The following is a 23,815-nucleotide window of genomic DNA, read 5'->3' as shown; positions in this document are numbered from 1 at the left end:
TTCACGTGAGGTTTATTTATTTATTTATTTATTTACAAATGTGACATTTATTCCTTACCCAAGGTTTATTATTCTCCTTTTCCATTCTATGTGTGTGTACCATTATTAGAGGTTGAATAAAAAATGCTCAAATAAGTAAAGTTGATCAAAAAAAAATTAAACCTCACTATTATTTACTTTTAATAAAAATTAAACAACTCTAAGAGATAAAGAAAAAAGTTAAGATTTTTACACTTGTAACTTTTAGAGAGTAATCAAACTAAATAATATTCAAGAAGATGTGGAATCATTATCTAGCAAAGCTAACCTAAGACTCAAAGAAGCCAAAGAAAAACTTAACTCCAAAGGAAGTAAGTTGCACAGAGAAATGAGAGACAACTCTTTTCTTACCTATTAATACAAGAAGCAACAATGTGTTAGAATGCGTAATAGAATAAGAAAATTTAAAAACAAAAGAAAACCTAAGGCTAGAATCAAAGAAAATAAACTACCCAGTAGGAAAAAAAAACTCGAAACAATGGAAAACAATTTGAATTTTCCACTCAAGGTATTCCTGATGTGCTAAAATCACAAAAATTAAACTAGAGCCTCTCTATATGATAAGAAAAACTAATTTGAAAATATTTGGCACAAAATTTCACCCACAAATATTTTTCGATTTTTGCCACTTGTTTGAATTTTTTTAGAGACTGTTTAAGTAAGGTCAATGAAACACTTTATTTAACACAAGGAAACAACTCAAAAATGCCAAATTTGATAAAAAATGATAAGGGGGCAAGTGGAAGAAAATCATATTTAAGTTGTTCGACTTGAGAAATAAAGATTCGAAACTAACCTGAAAAAGAAACAAAAAAAATTTAGGAAAAACAAGAAAAACAAGAAGAAAAAATTAAATAATAAATTCAATAATAAATGATAAAAATTCAAAATAATAAATAAAGAAATGATTGAATAAAAAGTGGAAGATGGATCGAATAATTCGATGAATATGATGGATAGATGGATAAGTGTCCAATTGAACCCTTTAAGATATAAACATCAAAAAACTCAATTAATGACTTTAATCAAGTCTCCAAGAAATAATCCTTGGCAAATTGAGGGATGAAGAATGAATTCCCATGACTCTTTGAAGAAAACCGAGAAAGAAATTGGTTCTAAAAATCACAAGAAAATAATCTTGCACTAAGAAACTAACTCCCAGAGTTGAATATTTTATTAAAAAAATTGTTTGTAGTGAACGATGAAAAAACCTTTATATAGGCTAGCTAAGCAAATCTAAACTCGAAATAAAAGCTCAAAACTTGTAATTTTCGCAATAATCCCGTCCAAAAATTCTACTCGTGTAGTCTTCACTAAAATGATCATAACTTGAGTTCCCAAGCTCAAAATCGAGTGATTCAAAGTCCGTTCCGAATATAAGAGATAGCTCTATGCTTGGATCCTATCCAAAAAGTCATCACAATTAGATTGATTTTTCAAACTTGAAAATTGGAAATTTTGGTTAATAAAATTTAATAAATTTCACCCAATTTGTGCATGTATCAAATGGACTTACAAATATTCAAAGTATCAGCTAGAATAAAAGCCCAATGATTTTTGTTGTCAAAATTTTCCAAATTAAACATGACAAGTTTTTAACTGAGCAATGGCAGATGTGGCGCCCCAAACTTAACTGGGACAGACTGACTCGAATCCGGAACATTACATTAGCCACTTACATAACTCTCCTTACCGACCAACATACACACCAAAACCCACCAATCACACCAAGAAATTGCATGCTTAATCAAGTAATTTAAACATACAAAAGCCTAAAACATGCTTCATCTAGCAGAACACAACAAAATATCTACAGGGGTACAAACGCCATTTTGCATAATGTATGCGAAATACTCATAAATGATGAAATTAAATAGAAAAGTTCCTTGAGAATTTTATTTAAAACCATATTTAAAAATTTTAGTTCAAAATAACGATTAAAACCCATTCAATTTCAAAACGAAATTTAAGTACGAAAATGTAAATTTTACAAAATATCTAGGAAAACCTTTTTATAAAATTGAAGATAGAATTTTGGAATTCAATGTAAAACCATGTCATGTAAATTTTTGAAACATTTCATGGTGTTTAAGACCTTTTATTGCATTGTATAAAAATTAGGATTTAATGGCAAAGTTAACAGAATATGCCCAAAGCACTCAGCGAGCCATGTCAAGACTGCACGGATTTTCACATCACAATGTAACTTGGAGTTGGGCTTTCATCCCAATGACCAATTCTCATCGTAATGTCATTTAATGCTTGTCACGATGTCGACTACAATATTTGCAAAAAAATTATAGCAACTTGCATATGACACTTTGACACCAAGCTTAACATACCATTTCATTTTTTCTTTCCAATTTCCTTATTCTGACATGTCATATGGCATCCATAGATCACTCAAGACATGCTCAATTACATTTAACATACTTTAACATGCTTTGGCCAATCAAATAAGTTGGTATGCTAACATGCATTTCTAAAGTCCTAATTTAATTTACTCAACATACCAAATTTGCATATAAGGAAATTTTAAGTGCAATATAGGTCCATACCTTGCCATTTGGTCAGTTTGGATTTGTCCAAGCATTCATCCAGTCATTTAAGCATTTATAACCACAATTCACTAAGGGACATGTATGCTAATCAACAGATAACCTAACCATTTATCTAACATCATTCATGCAACAATTCAAGCAATAAAGGCATAAAAAAACTAGTTATAAAAGTGCTTAAACAGTGCATGGAATGTCCATTTACAAACCAAAACAAAAGCAAAAGTCTAATCCCTCAAAATGATCCCACATTGCCATCCTTTATTATCCAAGAAAACCATCTCACATATACAATTAAGTTGCTTTGCCTTAGGATCACAAGCTTGGTCACTTCACCACTCCACACAAGCTATTTCTCTGCAAAAATAAATTCAAGAGAGTGTGAGCTTAAACAAGCTTAGTGAATGCTCAAGATGCTACAATAAACCACAATATCAAAGGTTAAAAGCAAGTCTAGAAAGCACATAACACTTATCATCAATTATCATTTAATCAAGTTGATACATGGGCATCTTGTGATTATGAAATATGTATAAAAATTCAACACATCAGATACTCAGATCCTATGACTTATAGAGTTTAACATGTCTCAAGTAAATGTAGCATTAAGCTAACACTCTCCAACACACCAAACATATCCCTTTGAATAGAGCTTTGCTTTACATTCCCTTATCCCTCCAACATGTCCCAATATCAAAAAACATAAATGAGTGCTCAAATCCTATGACATGCCATCTATATCCAATGCTTTTTATAGATCACAAGGCCAATATATCAATATTATACATTCATTTTCTGGTTTGTGCTCACTTACACACATCATACCCATATCACATTTCAAATTTTCATATCATGCACTTTCAAGTGCAATCACTTTACTCATTGAGACACATACACTTTCATATCATATGTGTGTGCATAAAACCAACTGATCATAAGTTACTTTCTGACATATTCACACTATGTGTAATCATATTAACACATCATATACATAACACATCACATATAAGCTTAGTTTGCAAAGTAACACAAGCTTAAGTAAGAACACTTACTCTTGGAACTTAGGATAGGTGATTAGGCTACCTAAGCTCCCTTTTAATACTCTGATTTTTACATTAATTATAGTACACCAGTTCACTCACCTTTGCAACCTTTGCTTCAATGTCAAAAGCTCAAGTAAGCTTTTGTTTGCTTTTGTCCTTGCTTGTAGAAGCTCCCAAATGATTTGAAGCTTTACATACACATCAAACACAATGCAAATACATTACAAACAAAAACAAGCCCAATGAACTCACTCTAGAATCACAGATCTAACCTTCTCATTCACAATATCTAAAACTAACTAGTTTTGCTGAAATAGGGATTTCAACACTCAAACCTCGTTTCCAAGCCTCAATTTCGATTCAAGCATCTTAAATATCATTTAATTACAGATCTAAACCATCAATTTCATTTAATTACACGAATCTAACTTTATAAAATTAAGCTTGTATTAACATTAAAAAGGGGAAATGTCAAATTTATTAAATTTTATTAAGGATTTGTTAAATTAAGATAAAATACCTTTTTAATTAGATTAAAATGAGTTGAAAATCACTTTAAAATAGTTACTTACCTTAGTATTACGAGATCTACCATTTTCAAGCAAAAAATTAGTTTAAAATCATTAGATCTATTGAAATCTTGATTAAATCAATTAAAACTTGAATTGAATTAACAACATACTTAATTTAATCATAAAAAGTCGGGATGTTACCTTAATTTTGAAGAAATCAATGGGTTAAGTATCAAATTCGAGCTAAAAAATGCTAAGAAAAATGGTGAAATTAAAGGAAAAAATATGAGTTTTCTTTAAAATTGAAGAAGGAAATTGTGTTTGTTTGGTTAGAAAATAAATAAAGATGAATCAATTTTGAGAGAAACCTCACATTTAGATTTTAGAAGAAATTTGAATGGATGTTGAAATGGGAGGGACGAGATATGGGGGACCTTTAAATAGCCAAACAATTTTTTAAAAATTAGGCAATTGTCATTTTGGCCACCCTCAGCATCTTCCCTTTTTTCAAATCAATCATTGTTTTCAATTAAAGCTAATTTTCTAAATTATTTTCAAATTAAATCTTGTTTTAAAAATTTGTTTTAAGCAAATTAGTTTCCTAACATCTAATTTTAATTTCTTAACCTAAATTTTTAGTTCTATTATTTTAATATTTTATTTTATTTATTCCTATATATTTATTTTAACAATCTAACTTAATTCTGGTTTCCAATTCATTAACTCTCGATTTACTAACCTAATTTTTAGAGTGTGACATCAAATACCAGTGAGACTTGCTCCCTTGACATTGCTCAAAAACTGCCTAATCAAATGCATTTATAAAAAAATATAAAATATTGCAAAATGTAAGTTTATAGCAATAAAATAAATTCAATAAAAAATGAAAAGATAATTATTTTAGAATATATCTAATATATTCAAAAAATGTTTTAAGAAAATTTGCTAAACAACAACAAAAATTCTACGCAAACTCTCCCAAACACACACAAAAAAAATTAATTTTTCTAAAAAAATTAAATAATTTTTTTTTCAAAAATTGGTTTTAGGGAAAGAATTGCAACCTTAAATACCTAAAAAAAATTAAAATTATTGTTTATAATAATCATCCCAAAATGAATTCACCTCATGAGGTTTCTACAATTTCATACTCAATTCTAAATAAATACAATGAAGATCATGATTAATGAACGATTAAATCTCTAAAAGTAGGTATCAAATTCACTAAAAACTGAATATCTAACCCAATGCACAGAAATCAAAACCAACAAATGCCATCTTCTATTCTCCAAAAATATAGAGCTCAATAAAATAACCCCCCAAATCTTCATAGATAAGAATATATCCTTCACACCATAGACCTCAAAAGAAAATAAAAGTTATTCTCACCAAAATTTCTAATTCCAAAATTACTTTATTATTTGAGAAGATTTCTAAGATTCTCCAAATATATAAAAATTAATATAATCCCGAAAGATTTACCAAAACTTTCTCATAATTCAATCCTTTAAATTCTATGAATTCACTCCAACTTACATATATTTTTCAAGACAGCTTTGCTTCATATTTGTCCATTCATTGGTTTCATATATTTCAAAAAGTACATATTTGATTTTATTTTTATTCTAATTTATTATTTTTAATTGTATTTAAAATTGATTATTTCTATTATTTTTGTTTGGTTTGAATTTTGAAATGATGATATCTTTGTTTTTATAATATTTAATTATATAATAAAAATAATTTATGGTAAGAATAAATAAATTAAATATTATAGTAACAAATAAAGATCCATGATAAATTATAATTAAAATTAGTTAAATATAATATGGAATGAATATCAAAGACCAAAATAAATTTAAATATAATTTCCTCATGATGGGACGTAAACTCAGCATAATTTGGAAAAAAAAAAATCCATATAAAACATTTGTACATAGACTATTAACTTTACTAAAACACGAGTGTATCATGGATAAGATTGCAAGTATTTAGATTCCAATTCCAATTACATCTTAAAAATAACGATATGATTTAATTGAACTCCTTTAATTTTTCTGTTATTTATGAACAGTAATAAACCTTTATCCAATGCCTAAAGAAGAAGCAACGAACAAAGCTTCATAACTTGTCACCTTTTCTTTCCTCTTCACTTTGTTTGATTCTCAATCATGACATTGGAACAAATGGTAACAAAAGGGAGACAAACGATCGTTTTAATTATCAACTTCTAGCGAAAAATGCTAGAGCAGCCTGTTTGAATAACCCATATGTTTATGCAGATTTTCGTGTGTTATCTTCGAAAATTTTCAAGAAGCAAGCAAACAAGGAAGTAGATTCAGCTTGGCTTTATTATATAAGCACATTTCGTTTGTTGTTTCCTTCCAACAGTACCCTCAATGTGTAGTACTGCATTAGAGGCCTAATTAATGGAATCCATTCTAGAACCTGCAACTAAAATGCAGCAATCCGACAGAGGTATAAGGCTGAGCTTTTCAACATCCAATGATGGTTTGATGTTAAAGAAAATTCAGGCAGTTCATGTTCCTGATGGACGAGCCATTGATGTTCGACCTCTTCTGCATATTGTTGAAGACATCTTAAGTTTTGCCGCCCCAGGTGGTGATGCCATTGTTGAAACTGTAACAATTCCATGGCCTAGACTCTATTGCTTGTATTTTGGATTAGTTTCCTACACTTAGAGCAAATATAAACTTCCCTACAAATTTGTCTTACAGGGTAAGCAAGCTACAGGCACTGAAGCATTCCGACACCAGACCAACTACCAAACCAATATTACTGACATGCTTGAAACTTTGTCATTTCTCATTGATAGAATCTCCATTGAGGTTATTAATTATGAAATTCACTCTCTATATACATGTCAGTATATATATTTGTGACTAAAAAAAGGAAGTAATTATGGCATTGCAGATGGCACGCAAATGCAGTGAAACTATGGAAGAACATGCAACAACAATGTCCATATTGAGTATGGTATCCAACTACCCATGGGATGCCAAATTGGTGATAGCTTTATCGGCTTTCGCAGTTAACTATGGCGAATTCTGGCTCCTAGCCCAGTGCTACAACTCAAACCAACTAGCCAAAAACCTTGCAATCCTCAAACAAGTACCAGGAATTTTACAACGTTCAACCATGTTGAAATCTCAGTTTGACACAATCAAAGATCTCATTACAGCCATGCTAGATATTGCCAAGTGTTTAGTTGAGTTTAAGGAAATACCGTCTAATTATGTTACGGAAGATTTTGCTGCCGCAGTATCGGCAGCCATGGATCATATACCGGTAGCTATCTACTGGACCATCAGAAGCATGTTGGCTACTGCATCTCAGATTACTGGTCTTTCAGGATCAGAAAACGAGTTAAGTTCGCATAATTTATATGCCGTTGATGCTATAATTTATGAACTGCAGTCACCTAGAAAAGCTCCAATTTGGCACCATTAGTATAAGAAGTTCCATGTTTCAGGTTTCTTTCTTCCTTGGAATCCTGGGAGCTATCAAGCTTAGTACACAAGCTCAGCAGCATGCACAGCCATCTAGTAGGTCTACTGGCTATCTGCCATAAGCAAATAGGTGAGCTTATTTATACTGGCTAATACGCTATTCTTCAGAAATTGACTCGAGTATTTAAGAAATGTGATCTTATATTTATATGGTCACCGTTTTAATGAGGTTCCTTCCTAGTGCAGATGAAAGAAAATTTATAGAAGCCTATCAGAACCTTCAATATTTGTTTAATGCTGCCCAAATTGACAACAGTAAGGTTCTCAAGGCGTTGATTAACCCAAAGGATGATCCACTTCCACTAGTTGATGGGGCCAACAAGAAAAGGGTTTGCTCTTATTTCCTATTATTCTCTGCTTTATTTTAACTATCTCTTTTAAGCCATTTAAATAGCAAACTAAAGTTACTTGGAGTTTAGCTCAATTAATTCATACAACACTTGCATTTCGGTCTAGGTGCATATCCATAAGGGATTGGTGATATAAACCTCTAAATACATGGAGAAACTTAATACTACCCATGTTGGATGTATATCGAAATCGGAATAACATAGATGTTAGAGACAGTCTAGTGTTTTGTTTTCCAAGTTCCTGATTAGCCGTGCACCAATTTATATGACAAAACCAGGTTAGTGTTGATGTTCTAAGGAAAAGAAATGTTCTATTGCTGATATCAGATCTAGACATCTTGCAAGATGAAGTTGTCATTCTTCAACAGATATACGAGGAGTCCAGAAGGCAATCAAACAGCCTGGACCAGAATCCATACGAGTTAGTGTGGCTACCAGTGCTAGACTCATCTGTCTCGTTGTCTAAGATCAAGCAACGTAAATTTGAGAATCTAGCAGCAACTATGACATGGTTCACATTGCACCACCCTTCATTGCTTAATCGGGCGGTGTTCAGGTTCATCAAGGAAGAGTGGCGTTTCGAGCAGAAGCCTATCGTTGTGGTTTTAGATCCTCAAGGAAGGGTTACATGTTCTAATGCAATTCACATGATGTGGATTTGGGGCAATTTGGCCTTCCCTTTCACCATTGCCAAGGAAGATGCTTTATGGAAAGCTGAGACTTTGACACTTGACTTTCTCGTGGATGGTATTGATCCTGTGATTTTGAAATGGGTACGTTTATTGTCATTCTTTTGCGGTTTTCGGCTCATTTCGTTATCCATATAAACTCACTCATGCATTAATAACATGAAATTGTATGATTTATCAGATATCAGAAGAAAGATTCATATTCTTGTATGGGGGAGAGGATATAAAGTGGATCAGGAATTTCATACATACTGTAAAAACTGTTGCAAGAGCTTGTGGCATTGCAATGGAAATGGTTTATGTCGGAAAGAAAAATCCAAAGGAGAATATCCGTAGAAACATGGCTATTATCAATGAAGAAAAACTTAGCCATTGCTTGCCAGACATAACTGCTATTTGGTACTTCTGGATTCGGATCGAAAGCATGTGGAACTCGAAGCACCAACTTGGTAAAGCGGATGAGAATGATCCCATAACTCAAGAAATCATGACATTGCTTTCATATGATGGCAGTGAAGGGTATGGATGGGCCTTGCTTAGTAAAGGTTCAACAGAGTTCACCAGAGCCAAGGGGACTACATTTTTAACTTGCTTATCAGATTATGATCTGTGGGCTGAAGATGTGCAAACAAAAGGATTGGTGTTGGCAATTCATGATTACTTTTTGCTGAATCCGACCCCACATCATTGCAACCGACTTGTTCTACCGGGCACTGCCGATCGGTTGCCGGAAATGGTGACTTGTTCTGAATGTCGACGAACCATGGAGAGGTACATTTTGTACCACTGCTGCGATGAATAACAAAGTAACATAAGCAACAACTGGTGAGGTTTAGGAAATTGTGTGCTTGTATTTTTTTCAAGTAACATGCATTGCGAAAATGTGAACCCAAACTAATTATGATCAGTTTAATCTTCATAACAATTATATTAGAAACAAATAGATTTTATCATATGATTATATGCCAAAATAAGTTTGGTGTGCATATCTAAATAGCCCTAGATGTGCAGTGCAGCACTATTGCTTCATCAAAACTGAGTTTGCAAAATCTGGGCATAAATGGTTGTCTTTTTCTTTTTTCCCAGATAAGAAAAATGGAAAAAATTTGATTATCACCGGATAGAATGAAGCCAGTAGAAAGACATGAAAAGGAATTAAAGCTTAAAGCCATGAAAAAGTTAGGGAACAATGTATATTCTATACAACATTTACATACAGACATTGTTGGTGTTTTGCAAAGAGAGAAACAGAGAACAAAGGATAAAAAACAAGCAGCAACAGATGCTAAATTGATCTATTCATTCCACCAAAAGTTACATTATATATGGTCAAACAGGTACCAAATACAAAGCAAATTTCAACCACTTGCACTAAACATTATGAAAAATTGTTTAAAGGTAACTTATGAATAAAGAGAACTAGCAAACTAGAGTTTAAAATTAAAAAAATTAAGCTACAAATGAACTAACCAGAACTAGCATGCAACTAAACAAAATCTGCATGCACCAGGGCTCTTTCAGCTGCATGGTTGGCCAACTTGTAATACTCGTCCTTGGCCTTTATGTAGCAAACACCAATGTTGTTTCTTAAGTCCTTGAATCTAGTAGCTACAAGGGGTTTTGTTAAAATGTCTGCAAGCTAGTATTTCGAACTGCAACGAACCAATTTCACTTCAGTTAATTGTTCAACCTCTCTTACAAAGTGATATTTAATCTTGAAATGTTTTGTCTTGCCATGGAAGACAAAGTTCTTTACAATTGCAACAGCAGATTGGTTATCTCAATAAATCTCTGTTACTTCCCCTTAATTCAAATTTAAGTCACACAACAACTTCTTTAGCCACATGGCTTAGTTTACTGTTGCTACATACTCAGCTTCAGTAGTTGATTGTGCAACAACCTCTTGTTTCCTTGAGCTCTAATAAAAAACAATTGACCTTAGTGTAAAGAAGTAGCCTGAAGTGCTCTTCATATCTTCAACTGATCTTGCCCAGTCACTGTCTGTATAACCTACAAGTTTTAGCTCATTAGTCTTTACAAACTTGACACCATATTGCTGACTAAAATCCTTTACAACCAACCTGGCTTTGAGCTTGTTGATAGATCCATCAGGATTCAACTTTGTCTTGAACACCCATTCCACTCTAATGAACTTCTTGTGGATTGACCTATCAATCAGCTCTTAGGTTTGATTTTTCTAAATAATGGACATTTCATTTTCCATAGCTTCCTTTAGAGCATTTTCCTTGGCTACTTCTTTAAAACAGGCAGGCTCCATTATAGCTACATCACATCTTTGGTACACCTTAGAAAGAGGCCTAGTGCCTCTGATGGGAAAGTCATCAAGGTCTTCATCTTATAAACTTTAACTTTAATAGGATGTAGGTGATGACCTTTTTCAAGTAATTCAGCTTCAGTTGCATCCCAATTCCATGCATTATCTTCATTGAATTTTTCATCTCTTCTTATAAAGATTTCGCTGGTGAAAGGATCAAAGATCTTATATTCCTCTTTGCTGCTGCTACAGCCAACAAAGATGCCTCACCAGTGACCTTTTCTCCAATTTACTTTTCTTCACAATTGGAACAAGTGCATAGAAAATGCAACCAAATATCTTCAAGTGTGAGACTGATGGTTTGAGTCTAAACCAAGCTTCAAAAGGTTTCATGCCCTTTACAGCCTTAGTTGATAGCTTGTTTAGCAGATACACAAAGGTTTTTACAACCTTTGCCAAAAAACTGTCTGGAAACTTCCTTTCAAATGACAAACATCTTGCCATGTCCATCACTATTTTATTGAGGAGTGTAGGTGTTTGTCAGTTGATGCTCTCTACCTACTTTTTCACAGAATCTCTCAAACCTTTCTGATGTATACTCAAATCCGTTATCTGATTTGAGTATCCTCAACTTGCAGCAAACTTGGTTTTCAACAACTACCTTAAACTTCCAAAAAACCTCTGCCTTTTCTGACTTGAACTTCAAAAAATAGACCTAACAATGTCTTGAGTTGTCATCAATAAATAGAATAAAGTATCTATTCCTATTAAGTGAAGGTGTCTTCATAGGTCCACATACATCAGTATGGACCAAGTGTATTGTCAATGGCTTTCCATGTAACATCCCTAACCCATATCTGTCACCGGAATAGGGTTATAGAGAATTACTGGAGTTTACATTTCAAAACAAACAAAAATTTTAAAAATTTTAATTCATATCACTAATCATAGCAAAACCAAACAATAACATGCATATCGTCCCTTATACAAGCCCTCAAGGCCCTAAAAACACGTTGGAAACAAGTCGGGACTAAATCAGAAACATTTAGAATTTTGAAGGGGTCACACGCTCGTGTGACCAGGCCGTGCGACTCACACGGTTGAGAGACATGCCTGTGTCTCAGGTCATATTGACATTCAAAATAGGAATACACGAGCATGTCCCAGCCCGTGTCCATACCTGTGTAACTCTTTGACTTGGATCATACGACCAAGCCACACGCCTGCGTGCCAGGCCGTGTAACTTTCGAAATGCAACCTTTAAAAACCTACAGGGGACACATGGCCGTGTCGCCTGGCTGTGTGTCACACACGGCTGAGACACACACTCGTGTCTTTGACTGTGTGGATAAAAAATAGGCCATTTCTAAGTCATTTTTTTCACCCATTCTGTAACACCCCTCACCTTTATTTAATGCCAGAATAGGGTTACAGAGCGTTACCGGGCATATTACACAATTACACATACATTTCACGTACATTTTCAAATTTCATATAATCATCAATCAACAACATTCATATCGTCCCTAATACAAGCCTACTAGGCCCAAAACATGTATTCAGGGTGGTTCGGGACTAAACTGATAACTTTAGAAACTTTTGAAACACTTAGAAAATTTTCCCAAAAACAGGGCACACACGCTCGTGTGGTCCGGCCGTGTGTCTCACGCGGCCAATGACGCGTTCGTGTCCCAGACCGTGTGGACATTCGAAATGGGAGCACATGGCCATGTCCCAACCCGTGTTAGACCTTGTGTAACTCTTTGACTTGGGTTAAACGACCAACACACATGCCCGTGTGCCATAAAAATGGCCACACACGCCTGTGTACCAGGCTGTGTGTTAGGATGTGCCAATCCTGTAGGGTATACTGACTTAAGCCACACGACCAATTACATGCCAGTGTGCTAGGCTGTGTGAAGCATACTGACTTGGTTTTTAATTCAACACTAGGGGACACACGGTCGTGTAACTTGACCGTGTATCACACACAGCTGAGACACACACTTGTGTTTCTGCTCGTGTGGACAAAAATAGGCTATTTACCAAGCCATTTTGCCGCCCAAATTTGTATGCACCTACAAAAAAACCAAATGGCACCAAAACATAGCATATATAGGCATTCAAAACAACTAAATCAAGCCTAAATCATGCCAACTCAATTTCATTATCCACAATATACACAAGTCACAAAATGGGTTTTTACATTATACCTAGTTCACATATACAATTCAACTAAGTAAACATTTCCAAACATGCATCATTATGCTCAAATTTACAAGCATATATTTTCTCTAATATCTACCATTTGACAACCACAATACCTACTAACAATAAGCATCACAAAGCCAACCTCAATCACAAAACATAAGCCTAGAGGCGAAGCCAGGGGGGTTGGCATGGGCCCCGCCCCCCTTAAAATGTAAATTTGCTTTTTTGACCCTTAAATTTTTCAAAAATTTTAAATTAGTAAAGGTAAAATTGCACTTTGGCCCCCCTAAAATTATAAAAATTTGATTTAATCCTTTACAAATTATAAAGATATAAACTATAAAAATTAAAATTTTATCTAGCCCCCCCTAAAAATTTGTTCTGGCTTCGCCCCTTGCATAAGCCATATGCACACATATATATACATAACCAAACCAACCAAATTAAACCAACTTTCACGACTATATATGTAAATTGAAAAATATATAGGATTTTTCCTATATAATTTGTTACCTTTTTACTTAATTTTTTTTAAAACCAAGTAATTGTTTAATAAGTTAATGAAATGTATGAAAATATGAAATTGGGACATATAAAATATTAAAATGTGATTTTATGCTTTATTATATAGTTTTCATGCAGAAAATGGCTTCTTTTATATTAATTTGAGCATATTATATTTTCAAGCTATAAAGTGGGCCATGCATGATTAAATTGAATAATAAAATATAAATTTATATTTAATAATTTATTTTAATATATTTCATTAATAAATTGGTTTTAATTAATTAAGTAAATTAATTAATTAAAGTAGTTAAATTATATTCTTTGGTCCTCTAAATTATCTACTATTGTTGGACAGGTCTAAGAGTTTTATGTTGATTACAAAACCATCCAAATGGAGGACCAAGTCAACCCAAAATTCGATTGCATATGGATGTTTATAAATCAAATTTTGGTTTAATTACACAAGGTCCTTGAAGAGTTGAAGAAATCAGAGATTTACTCAGAGATTTGTAATTGACAAAGTCTTGATCCTGATGATGTTGTGGCATTTAAATCAAGCAAAAATCAGCCACACTCCCACAAATCATGGCCAACCACTCTTGGATGAAGTTTAAAATGATGGACACTCCTATTTTTAGCAAACTAGCTCCCTTGCCTCACCTATAAATAAGACCCTATTTCTCACTTATCCCTCATCCCTCATTCATCCCTCACTCATTCATCATTCTCTCCTCTCTCAACTCTCTTAGCTTTCTTTCCCCCTCACGCCTATCATCATCTTTGCATTAGGATTTTTAGAAAATTAGCCTCTTAAAGGGCCCTTGGTTGGCCACCTCGGAGAACCATCAGCAAAAGAGCAAAGCGAAGGAACGAATGAGCCCTCGTCAGTTAGAGTCTTAGGTGACAGCCATTTTGATTTGGGGTTTATCTTTCTTTTTTTTAACTTAATTCAAGAATGTTTGCCATGTGTTTGCTGTTCTTGTTTACAACAATGATAGCTTAATTTTATTTAAGTTAGGATGATTGCTTTGATTAAATAATAATTATTTGATTCATGCTTATAATGTTTGTGCCTCAATCGATCATGTTTTCAATTAAAATCAAGTCTGTATTTCGTTCATACGTGATTGAAATACACCTAAATTAGCTAAGTGAACCAGACGACGACTAATGGACACATAATTAAAATGTGCATGCTCAATTTAGATCCTAACCCGATTAAATTACAGGTTACATAACAACCCTAACCAGCTCTGTTATTTGTATAGTTTTTAGATTTTTGTGATTAAACTGTTTCAAACCTAACACGTCTCTGTTACCTCGCATGAATACTAAGAAATCCTTAGTAAATAAGGATCAGTAAAATTCATATTTACTAAGTAAAGGATTCCGAAAGGACCTAATGTGGTTTCCAAACTCATGAAAGATCGAGTTGCCATGGAATGTTTTTCTGAATATTGATAAGCATGTTGATAATAATTTGAGTTAATTAAAGTAATTTTCCTAGCTTATTTATGTTATAATTGTTGATTATTGTGTTAATTGTACTAAAATCTATTTCATTAATATAGTTGCATGTTAGGATAAATCACATTAGGGATCATTGCATCTAGATTAATTTTACATAATTTTAATCAATACTTCCAAATCGAATTGTGTTTCTATTTACCAAGCTATTAATAATATTCTTATAATTGAGTGACTTAGCACGAATACAATCCCTATGGAGATGATAACTCGATACTTATTTATTACTTGATAACGACTGTGTACACTTGCACAAACCCGAGCATTACAATATACAAGACCAAACTTTAAACATTTACAAGTCAATTCTAATGGCTAAATTCATCATCAATTTATATACCAAAGTGACCAAAGTTCCTATACATGTCATATATTCCAAAAACATAGATTCAAAAGTACCAAAACTATAGCTTGATAGTGTGATGAAGTATCCGACGATCCCAGATCGAGCTAGCTTTGAAATCACTATAAAACACGGTAAAATAAACAAAGTAAGCTTTATAAATTAGTAAGTTCATATGATTAATAAATATAATTTGCTAGTTCATTCATCATTTAAAGAACATAAATAAATACAAGTATTACATTCAAATCAACAATTTGCACCTTGCCATAGTTCTATGTATCAAATATAAATTCATCAACTTTCACTTATTTTTCATATGAACTTATCAATTATCACTTACTTGTCAAACTTATCACGAGTACCTGAACTGATCCGTATCATTGCTTACATTCTTGTACCATCATCTTTTCCTGTTGAACCATTCGGAATAATATCAGATACTCGAGAATCTCACACTGAAGTGCCATATACATAGCCAATGCTATCTCAATCTCATATATCATATATAATCACTCTCGAGCTATCAATGGGCATGCTCACACAAGCTGTCAATCAAGATGTAGCTACATGGTGCTGCTCACACAAACTGTCAAGTAATTGCAACACATGCTTGTATACTCAGCCATCGGTAGGACGTACAAGACCAACACCCTGATCACACAATCACAATAACCCCTACTGACATGTCACTAGTATCCTATCTATTCCTAAAGTTCAACCGAGATTCTCACTGTGTCAATGCTTTGTTGATAGGTTTTGCAGTGTTGTAATATTACAATTATAATATTCCAGTATACAAACACATATAGCATTAAGCTTATTAATCATACAAACTTACCTCGGATGCAAAAACGACGAATTAAGTCGATTAATCCGAAACTTTGTTCTTTCCCCGATCTAAATCCGTATTTCACCTTTCTTGATCTATATAATATCAAATTTAGCTTATTTAATTACCTATCTATTAAATTTAATCCAAAAAACTTATTAAAGCACATTTACACATTTTCCCCTACTATTTCACAACTTTTACAATTTAGTCCTTTTTTCATAAAATCACAAATTCATGCAATTCAACCAAAAATCATGCTCGCCAAATTTCAATTAGGTCCCTAGCAGCCCATATTTTTCATTTATTTCACATTTTAACCACAGTTTCCACATTTCACAATTTAATCCCTAATTTGCATTTTCGCTAAAAATCACTTAACAAAACTTGTATAACTATCATCAAACATTCATAATCTATCATAATTCATTAAAATACATGCTTATTTATCAATGGAAACATCCTAAATCTTTAACAATTTTGCAAAATACTCCCTGGGCTAGCTAGACCTAGTTGCAACTATATCAAAAACACAAAAATCATTAAAAATGGGACAAAAATCATACATAATTGCAAGGATTTAAAATGGCTGAATGAAGAACCCTAATATCTTGTTTTTCTTCTTCAATTTTAGTGGAAGATGATAGATTAAAAGATGATGGCTTTTGTTGTTTTGTTATTTTACTTATGTAATTTACTAAATTACTTTATTAACCTTGTTAATAAACCATTAAAAACACTTAAAAGATGTCCAAAATGTCCATTCACATTCCAAATGGTTTAATTACCATTTAAGGACCTCCGCTTTAAAAACCATAGCTAATAAACACCTTTAGCTAATAGAACTAAAGTTTTTCACTTTACGCGATTTAGTCCTTTTTATCTAATTAAACACTCAAACGATAAAATTTCTTAACGAAATTTTCACACAAACACACTATCATGCTGTAAACATCAAAATAATAATAAAATAATTATTTCAACTTCAAATTTGTATTCCTAAAACCACTATTCCGATTTGACCAAAAACGGGTTGTTACACATTCATGCACACACCTATAATCAATTTCCCACATGTAATCAAGTACTCCGAAGTGCACCAAACCATGCTATAACAAGCTATCCAATTAAGGTACATAAGCATACAACTAATGTGTCCAAAAAGTGCCTCAATCACAATCATTAAACATGTATATCCATATACATAAATTGGCCAAAAGTTCAACTAACTTATAACTAAACTTATGTCATAACTTACCACTTTGTCAAGTCCGTATATGACTCACGGTCTGCCCTATGGGCATGTAATCCGACCGTGTGTCCCCTACACGTAAAAATTTCAAGTCAGTATGAATGATAGTAAACACATGGGCAGAGACACGGTCGTGTGTCACAGCCGTGTGATGGACACGACCTAGTACACGAGCGTGTACCTTGGCCGTGTGGCATTTTGGGTATGCTGACATCAAAAATAGAATGTCCTGGTTTTTGCACACGGGCTAGGACACGGGCGTGTCATGGTCGTGTAGGACACGGGCTAGAGACACGGGCGTGTGCCAGGTCGTGTGAAAACCCCTGTAGGTGTGCATTTATAATTAATTCCACATGGGTGTGTTGCCCTTCCACACAGGCGTGTGCCCTGTTTGAAAAATAAATTTTCTATAGATGGCTTAAGGACCTGGGTTGAGCTCCAATAGTATGCAATGGTCGATTTGGGACTCATAGGCCTATGTTAAGAAGTTTAAAATAGAAATTGAAAAAGTTTTAAATTGAATCGAGTTTGGTGACTTAGAAATGTATGAAAGCACGGGTTTAAGGTTAGATAATGCCTCGTATTTTGTCCCGACGAAGGGTATGGGTGTGGGGTGTTACATTTAGTGGTATCAGAGCTATGGTTTAGTCAATTGTAAGACTAACCTAGCGAGAGTACGTGTCTAGCTATACATGCCATAACTGTATTTCGATAGTGTGATGACTTCTGATGATTATAAATTGTATTTTCATATAATAAATGGATCCTGATAGAGCCACTACGGATGACGTGGAGAGGAATGCGCTAGCTCTCGCTGAAGGGACCGCGCTAGTTGAGAGTGATCCCGTAATTATGGTCCAAGGCGGAGGGGCCAGAGAAGTCTATCTCCAAATTATGGATGCTTGGTATACGGAGTTTGTTGGTGCGAATCCAAACACTCCACCTCCCCCATCTCTTCCGATTCCTCAGTGTGCCCCGGTAGCTCCGCTAGGCGTAAACTTGATCAGGAGGGAGAAGCCTCCTGTAGATAAGATTAGGAAGCAAGGGGTTGAGGAATTTTGGGCTAACTTAGATGACGACCCGGAGAAAGCAGAGCTTTGGTTAGAGAATACCATCAGGGTATTTGAGGAGCTATCGTGCACGTTTGAAGAGTGCGTGAAGTGTGCAGTGCCACTCCTACAGGATTCAGCTTATCAGTGGTGGAATACTCTCGTGTCCATTGTACCGAGAGAGAGGATCACTTGGGAATTCTTTCAGGAAGAATTTCAAAAAAAGTATATTAGCCAAAGGTTCATAGATCAAAAGAGGAAGGAATTCCTAGAGCTAAAGTAAGGCCGAATGTCGGTGATAGAATATGAGCGTGAATTTGTAAGGCTCAGTAAGTATGTACGGAAGTGAGTGTCTACAGAAGCCACTATGTGTAAGAGGTTCGAGGATGGTCTTAATGAAGATATCCGAGTATTTGTTGGCATCCTAGAACTAAGAAAATTTGTAGTGCTCGTTGAGAGAGCATGCAAGGCAGAAGAGCTGGTAAAAGAGAGGAGGAAAGCAGCTATTGAGTTGTGAGATTCAAAGAGGAGATAGATGGGGAAATCACATCAATCCTCATCTAAGAGATCGAAGGAATCCTCTACCTGATCGAATGCTTTGGTGGGGTTTTCGAATAGAAACAAGAACTGGTAGAACACAACTTCTAGACCCAGACCACTTCTGTCGTGAGCATCAGTAGTGCTCAGCCGAATAGGCCATAATGTTTGCAATGTGGTAGGCGTCACTTCGGCGAGTACCGGGGGAATGAAAGGGGTTGTTTTAAGTGTGAATCATTAGAACATTTCATTCGAGATTGTCCTGAAAGTGAAGAGAGAAAGAAAAAGCAAGTAGTGAAGGTAAGTAGTGCTCCTTTGAGGGGTAGACCATAAAGGAATCCTGGAAGCTGAGCTGCTAGCAGAGGTGTGCCAAGAGATGCTGTAGTAAGGTCCGAGGGCAGAGTGCCTGCAAGGACTTACGCTATTCGTGCCCGTGAAGAGGCAGAGTCTCCCGACGTGATCATGGGTACCTTTTCTATCCATGATATATCTGTTGTTGCTTTAATTGATCCGGGGTCTACCCACTCTTATATTTGTATAGAATTGATACCTCGTATAAACATGTTAATAGAGCCCACAGAATTTATGATAAAATTGTCTAACCCCGTGGGTAGATATGTGCTAGTAGACCAAGTGTGTAGAAATTATCCTTTGACAATTAGGGGTCATTGTTTTCCGGCTAACTTGATGTTGTTGTCATTTAATGAATTCGATGTAATCCTTGAGATGGATTGATTAACTCCTCATAGTGTTGTAGTGAACTGTGGGAGAAAAGTTATTGAGTTGAAAAGTGAAGATGGAATTGTTCTTTGGGTTGGACCAGATGAGTCAGATAATTTGCCTGTAATAGTATCGTTTTTTACTACTGAGAAATACTTGAGAAAAGGATGTGAAGCTTACCTAGCTTTGGTGCTGAATACTCAAGTGTCCGAGTTGAAGATTGAATTGGTACTAGTGGTTTGTGAGTTTACAGATGTGTTTCTGGAGGAATTACCCGGATTACCTCTAGTGAGGGAAGTTGAGCTTGGAATCAAGTTGGTCCCTGGTATGACACCTATCTCGATTGCTCCGTATAAGATGGCTCTGACCAAATTAAAGGAGTTAAAGGCTCAGCTTCAAGAATTGGCAGATAAAGGTTTCGTGAGACCTAGTTATTCACCGTGGGGTGCACCAGTGTTATTTGTGAAAAGGAAATATGGGTTGATGAGGTTATGTATCGACTATAAACAGTTCAATAAGGTAACAATGAAGAACAAGTATCTTTGCTAAGGATTGATGACCTGTTTGATCAATTAAAGGGAGTCATTGTATTTTCCAAAATTGACCTAAGGTCAGGATACTACCAGTTAAGGGTGAAAAAGCAAGATGTACCAAAGACTGCATTTCGGACAAGATATGGGCATTATGAGTTCCTTGTCATGCCCTTTGGTTTGACTAATGCCCAGGCGGTATTTATAGATCTTATAAACAGCATTTTTTGACCGTATCTAGATAAGTTTTTTGCTGTATAAACAGCATTCAGTGATGAGCGTGAGCATGCGAAACATTTGAAGACTATATTACAGACCCTGAGAGACAAACAATTATACGCCAAGTTCAGTAAGAGCAAATTCTGGCATAAGGAGGCTAGATTTCTAGGACACATTGTGTCAGGTGACGAGATTAGAGTTGACCCAAGAAAAATCTCGGCTATTGTTGAATGGAAACTGCCGAAGAATGTGATTGAGGTTCGAAGCTTTTTAGGTTTGGCCGAATACTATAGGTGGTTTGTAAATGGATTCTCTATGATAGCTACCCCGATCACAAGACTGCTGCAAAAAGATGTCAAGTTCGAATGGAAAGAAAAGTGCCAACAGAGTTTCGAGCAATTAAAGGCTTTGTTGACCGAAGCCCCAGTGTTAGTGCAACCGGAGTCTGGTAAGGAATTTTTGATTTATAGTGATGCCTCCTTGAATGGTTTGGGGTGCATAATTATGCAAGAAGGCAAGGTTATAGCCTATGCCTCAAGACAGCTAAAGCCACATGAGAAAAATTATCCGACGCACGATCTAGAGTTGGCCGCCATCGTGTTTGCATTGAAGATTTGGAGGCACCATTTGTATTGAGAGAAATGCCGAGTATTCACCGATCACAAGAGTCTTAAGTACTTGATGACTTAAAAAGAGTTAAATTTGCAGCAACGACGATGTTTAAAGCTAATAAAGGATTATGAGTTGATTATCGGCTACCATCCGAGAAAGGCGAATGTAGTCACTGATGCTTTGAGTAGAAAGTCATTGTTCGCTTTAAGAGCCATGAATACCTAGTTGTCTATGTCTAGCAATGGTTCGGTCCTAGTAGAGTTGAGAGCTAGACTGACATTTTTTCAAGAGATCTGTGAACCTCAAGAAGGTGATAAAGAGTTGCAAGCTAAGATGGCTCAGTGTGAGACGGAAAATGAATCCGAGTTTTGTATTGGTGTTGATGGATGTTTAATGTTCAAAAATAGAGTTTGTGTACCCAAGGACAGTAGCTTATTCAGAAGATTCTGCGAGAGACACATAGTGGTTGTATGTCCATCGACCCGGGCAGTGTAAAAATGTACAACGACCTGAAGAAAATGTATTGGTGGTCAGGGATGAAAAGAGATATTTCAGAGTTCATTTCCAAGTGTCTTGTGTGTTAGCAAGTGAAGGCTGAACACCGAGTACCTTCGGGACTACTTTAGTCTATCATGGTCCCCGAGTGGAAGTGGGATCGAATCACTATGGATTTTGTGATGGGTTTACCAGCAACCCTGAAGAAAAGGATGTTGTTTGGGTGGTTGTGGATAGGCCAACAAATTTAGCACATTTTATAGCAGTGTGTACCGATTACTCTCTCGAAAAACTGGCTGACTTGTACGTTTTTGAGATTGTGAGGCTACATGGAGTGCCTTTTTCGATTATTTTGGATAGAGACCTTAGATTTACCTCAAGGTTTTGGAAAAAGTTACAGGAGGCATTGGGGACAAAGTTGAGTTTTAGCACGGCATTCATCCGCAAACTGACGGGCAGTCAAAAAAAGTGATTCAGATTTTAGAAGACATGTTGCAGTGTTGTGTTCTCGAGTTTCAAGGCAGTTGGGAAGGTACTTGCCATTGGTTTAATTCGCCTTCAACAACAGTTATCAGACAAGTCTGAAAATGGTGCCTTATGAGGCTTTGTATGGGCGAAAGTGTCGAACGCCCTTATATTAGACTGAGCTCAAAGAGAGTCAGATTAAAGGGGTCAATTTAATAAAAGAGACTGAAGAGAAAGTTAAAGTGATTCGTGACTACTTGAAGACTGCTTCGAATAGACAGAAATCCTACGCGGATTTGAAACGAAAGGAAATTGAGTTTTAAGTCGGTGATAAGGTATTTTTGAAAGTATCCCCACGGAGGAAAGTCTTCAAATTTGGTAGAAGAGGCAAGTCGAGTCCTCGTTTCATAAGATCTTATGAGATTATTGAAAGAGTAGGACTGGTTGCCTATCGATTGGCTTTGCCACCAGAATTGGAAAAGATTCACGACGTGTTTCATGTATCCATGCTACGCCGATATAGAGTAGACCCTTCGTATGTGATTACGCCAACAGAGGTCGAGATTCATCCGGACATGACTTATACCGAAGAGCTAGTCAAGATTTTAGCTCGTGAACTCAAACGGTTGAGGAATAAGAGCATAGCATTCATGAAAGTTTTGTGGTAGGGACATGGAGTCGAAGAAGCCACATGGGAACCCGAGGAGGCTATGAGAGATTAGTACCCAGATTTATTCGCTAGTAAGATTTTCGGGGACGAAAATCCCTAATGGGGGAGAAATGTAACAGCTCGATTTTGGGCCTAGTCAGAATAGTGGTCTCGGGACCACAAATCTAAAGTTAGAGAAATTATTTTATTATTATTTTGATATTATAGAATGCTTTTAAGAGTGCATGAAAAATTTGGTGAAGTAATTTTAGCGTTTGTGAGCTTAATTGAGAAAAATAACTAAATCGCATAAAATTCAAAAGTCCTAAATTGATAGCTAAAGATGTGAAATAGATACAGAACCTAAATTGTGGGGTCTTTAAAGGGCAACTAGAGCCTTTAGGGAGGCATGGCCGGCCATAAGAGACAAAGGTGGTCAAATTTTCAAAGTTTGGTAAGTTAGGCGGCTTATTTTGACTAAAATAGGAGTAAATAAAGGAAAGATGATATCATCCCTTTTTCATCTTCTTTCTCCACCAAAAATCAGCCATTGAAGGGGGTTTGAAAGCTTAAAAATTTCAGCAACTTGTAATCCTCACAAGTAAGTGATTTTGATAGTTTTTCTTGATGATTTTTACATTTTTGAGACTCTTGAAGCATGAGCTTTCAAATGAGGGTATTATTTTGCAAAATGATCAAGAGTGTAGGATTTTTCCATGAAAGGATTTGTATTGTTTGCTGAGTTTTTATGGAAGAAAATGAGTCTTGGGTGTCTTATAAACAACTTTTGTGAAAAGTGTTAGCATGAAAACACCTAAAAGGACTATTTTGCATTAATTGTAAAATATATGATAAGTGTGTGAAGTAATGG

General features: G+C 35.0%; 1 protein-coding gene across 1 annotated transcript; it reads left to right on the top strand.

Moving 5' to 3' along the window:
* Window positions 1–6,321: 6,321 nt before the first annotated feature.
* On the top strand, window positions 6,322–9,706 carry LOC107959906 (protein SIEVE ELEMENT OCCLUSION B). Its single transcript, XM_016896079.2, has 7 exons — window positions 6,322–6,794; window positions 6,891–7,001; window positions 7,087–7,538; window positions 7,646–7,752; window positions 7,869–8,011; window positions 8,311–8,805; window positions 8,903–9,706. The coding sequence occupies exons 1-7, from the start codon at window positions 6,582–6,584 to the stop codon at window positions 9,521–9,523; spliced, it is 2,142 nt and encodes a 713-aa protein (XP_016751568.2). The 5' UTR covers window positions 6,322–6,581; the 3' UTR covers window positions 9,524–9,706.
* The last annotated feature ends 14,109 nt before the right edge of the window (window positions 9,707–23,815 follow it).

Source organism: Gossypium hirsutum, chromosome A05 (assembly GCF_007990345.1).
Source record: "Gossypium hirsutum isolate 1008001.06 chromosome A05, Gossypium_hirsutum_v2.1, whole genome shotgun sequence".
Taxonomy (NCBI): Eukaryota; Viridiplantae; Streptophyta; class Magnoliopsida; order Malvales; family Malvaceae; genus Gossypium; species Gossypium hirsutum.
This window is presented reverse-complemented; position numbering and strand designations above follow the sequence as displayed.

What these genes read in the sequence shown, in the direction of transcription:
- LOC107959906 (XM_016896079.2), top strand. Translation starts at nt 6,582, where the DNA reads ATGGAATCCATTCTAGAACCTGCAACTAAAATGCAGCAATCCGACAGA. An exon ending in GTGATGCCATTGTTGAAACT is followed by an intron (nt 6,795 to 6,890) that starts GTAACAATTCCA and finishes TTTGTCTTACAG; the next exon opens with GGTAAGCAAGCTACAGGCAC. An exon ending in ATGGGGCCAACAAGAAAAGG is followed by an intron (nt 8,012 to 8,310) that starts GTTTGCTCTTAT and finishes TGACAAAACCAG; the next exon opens with GTTAGTGTTGATGTTCTAAG.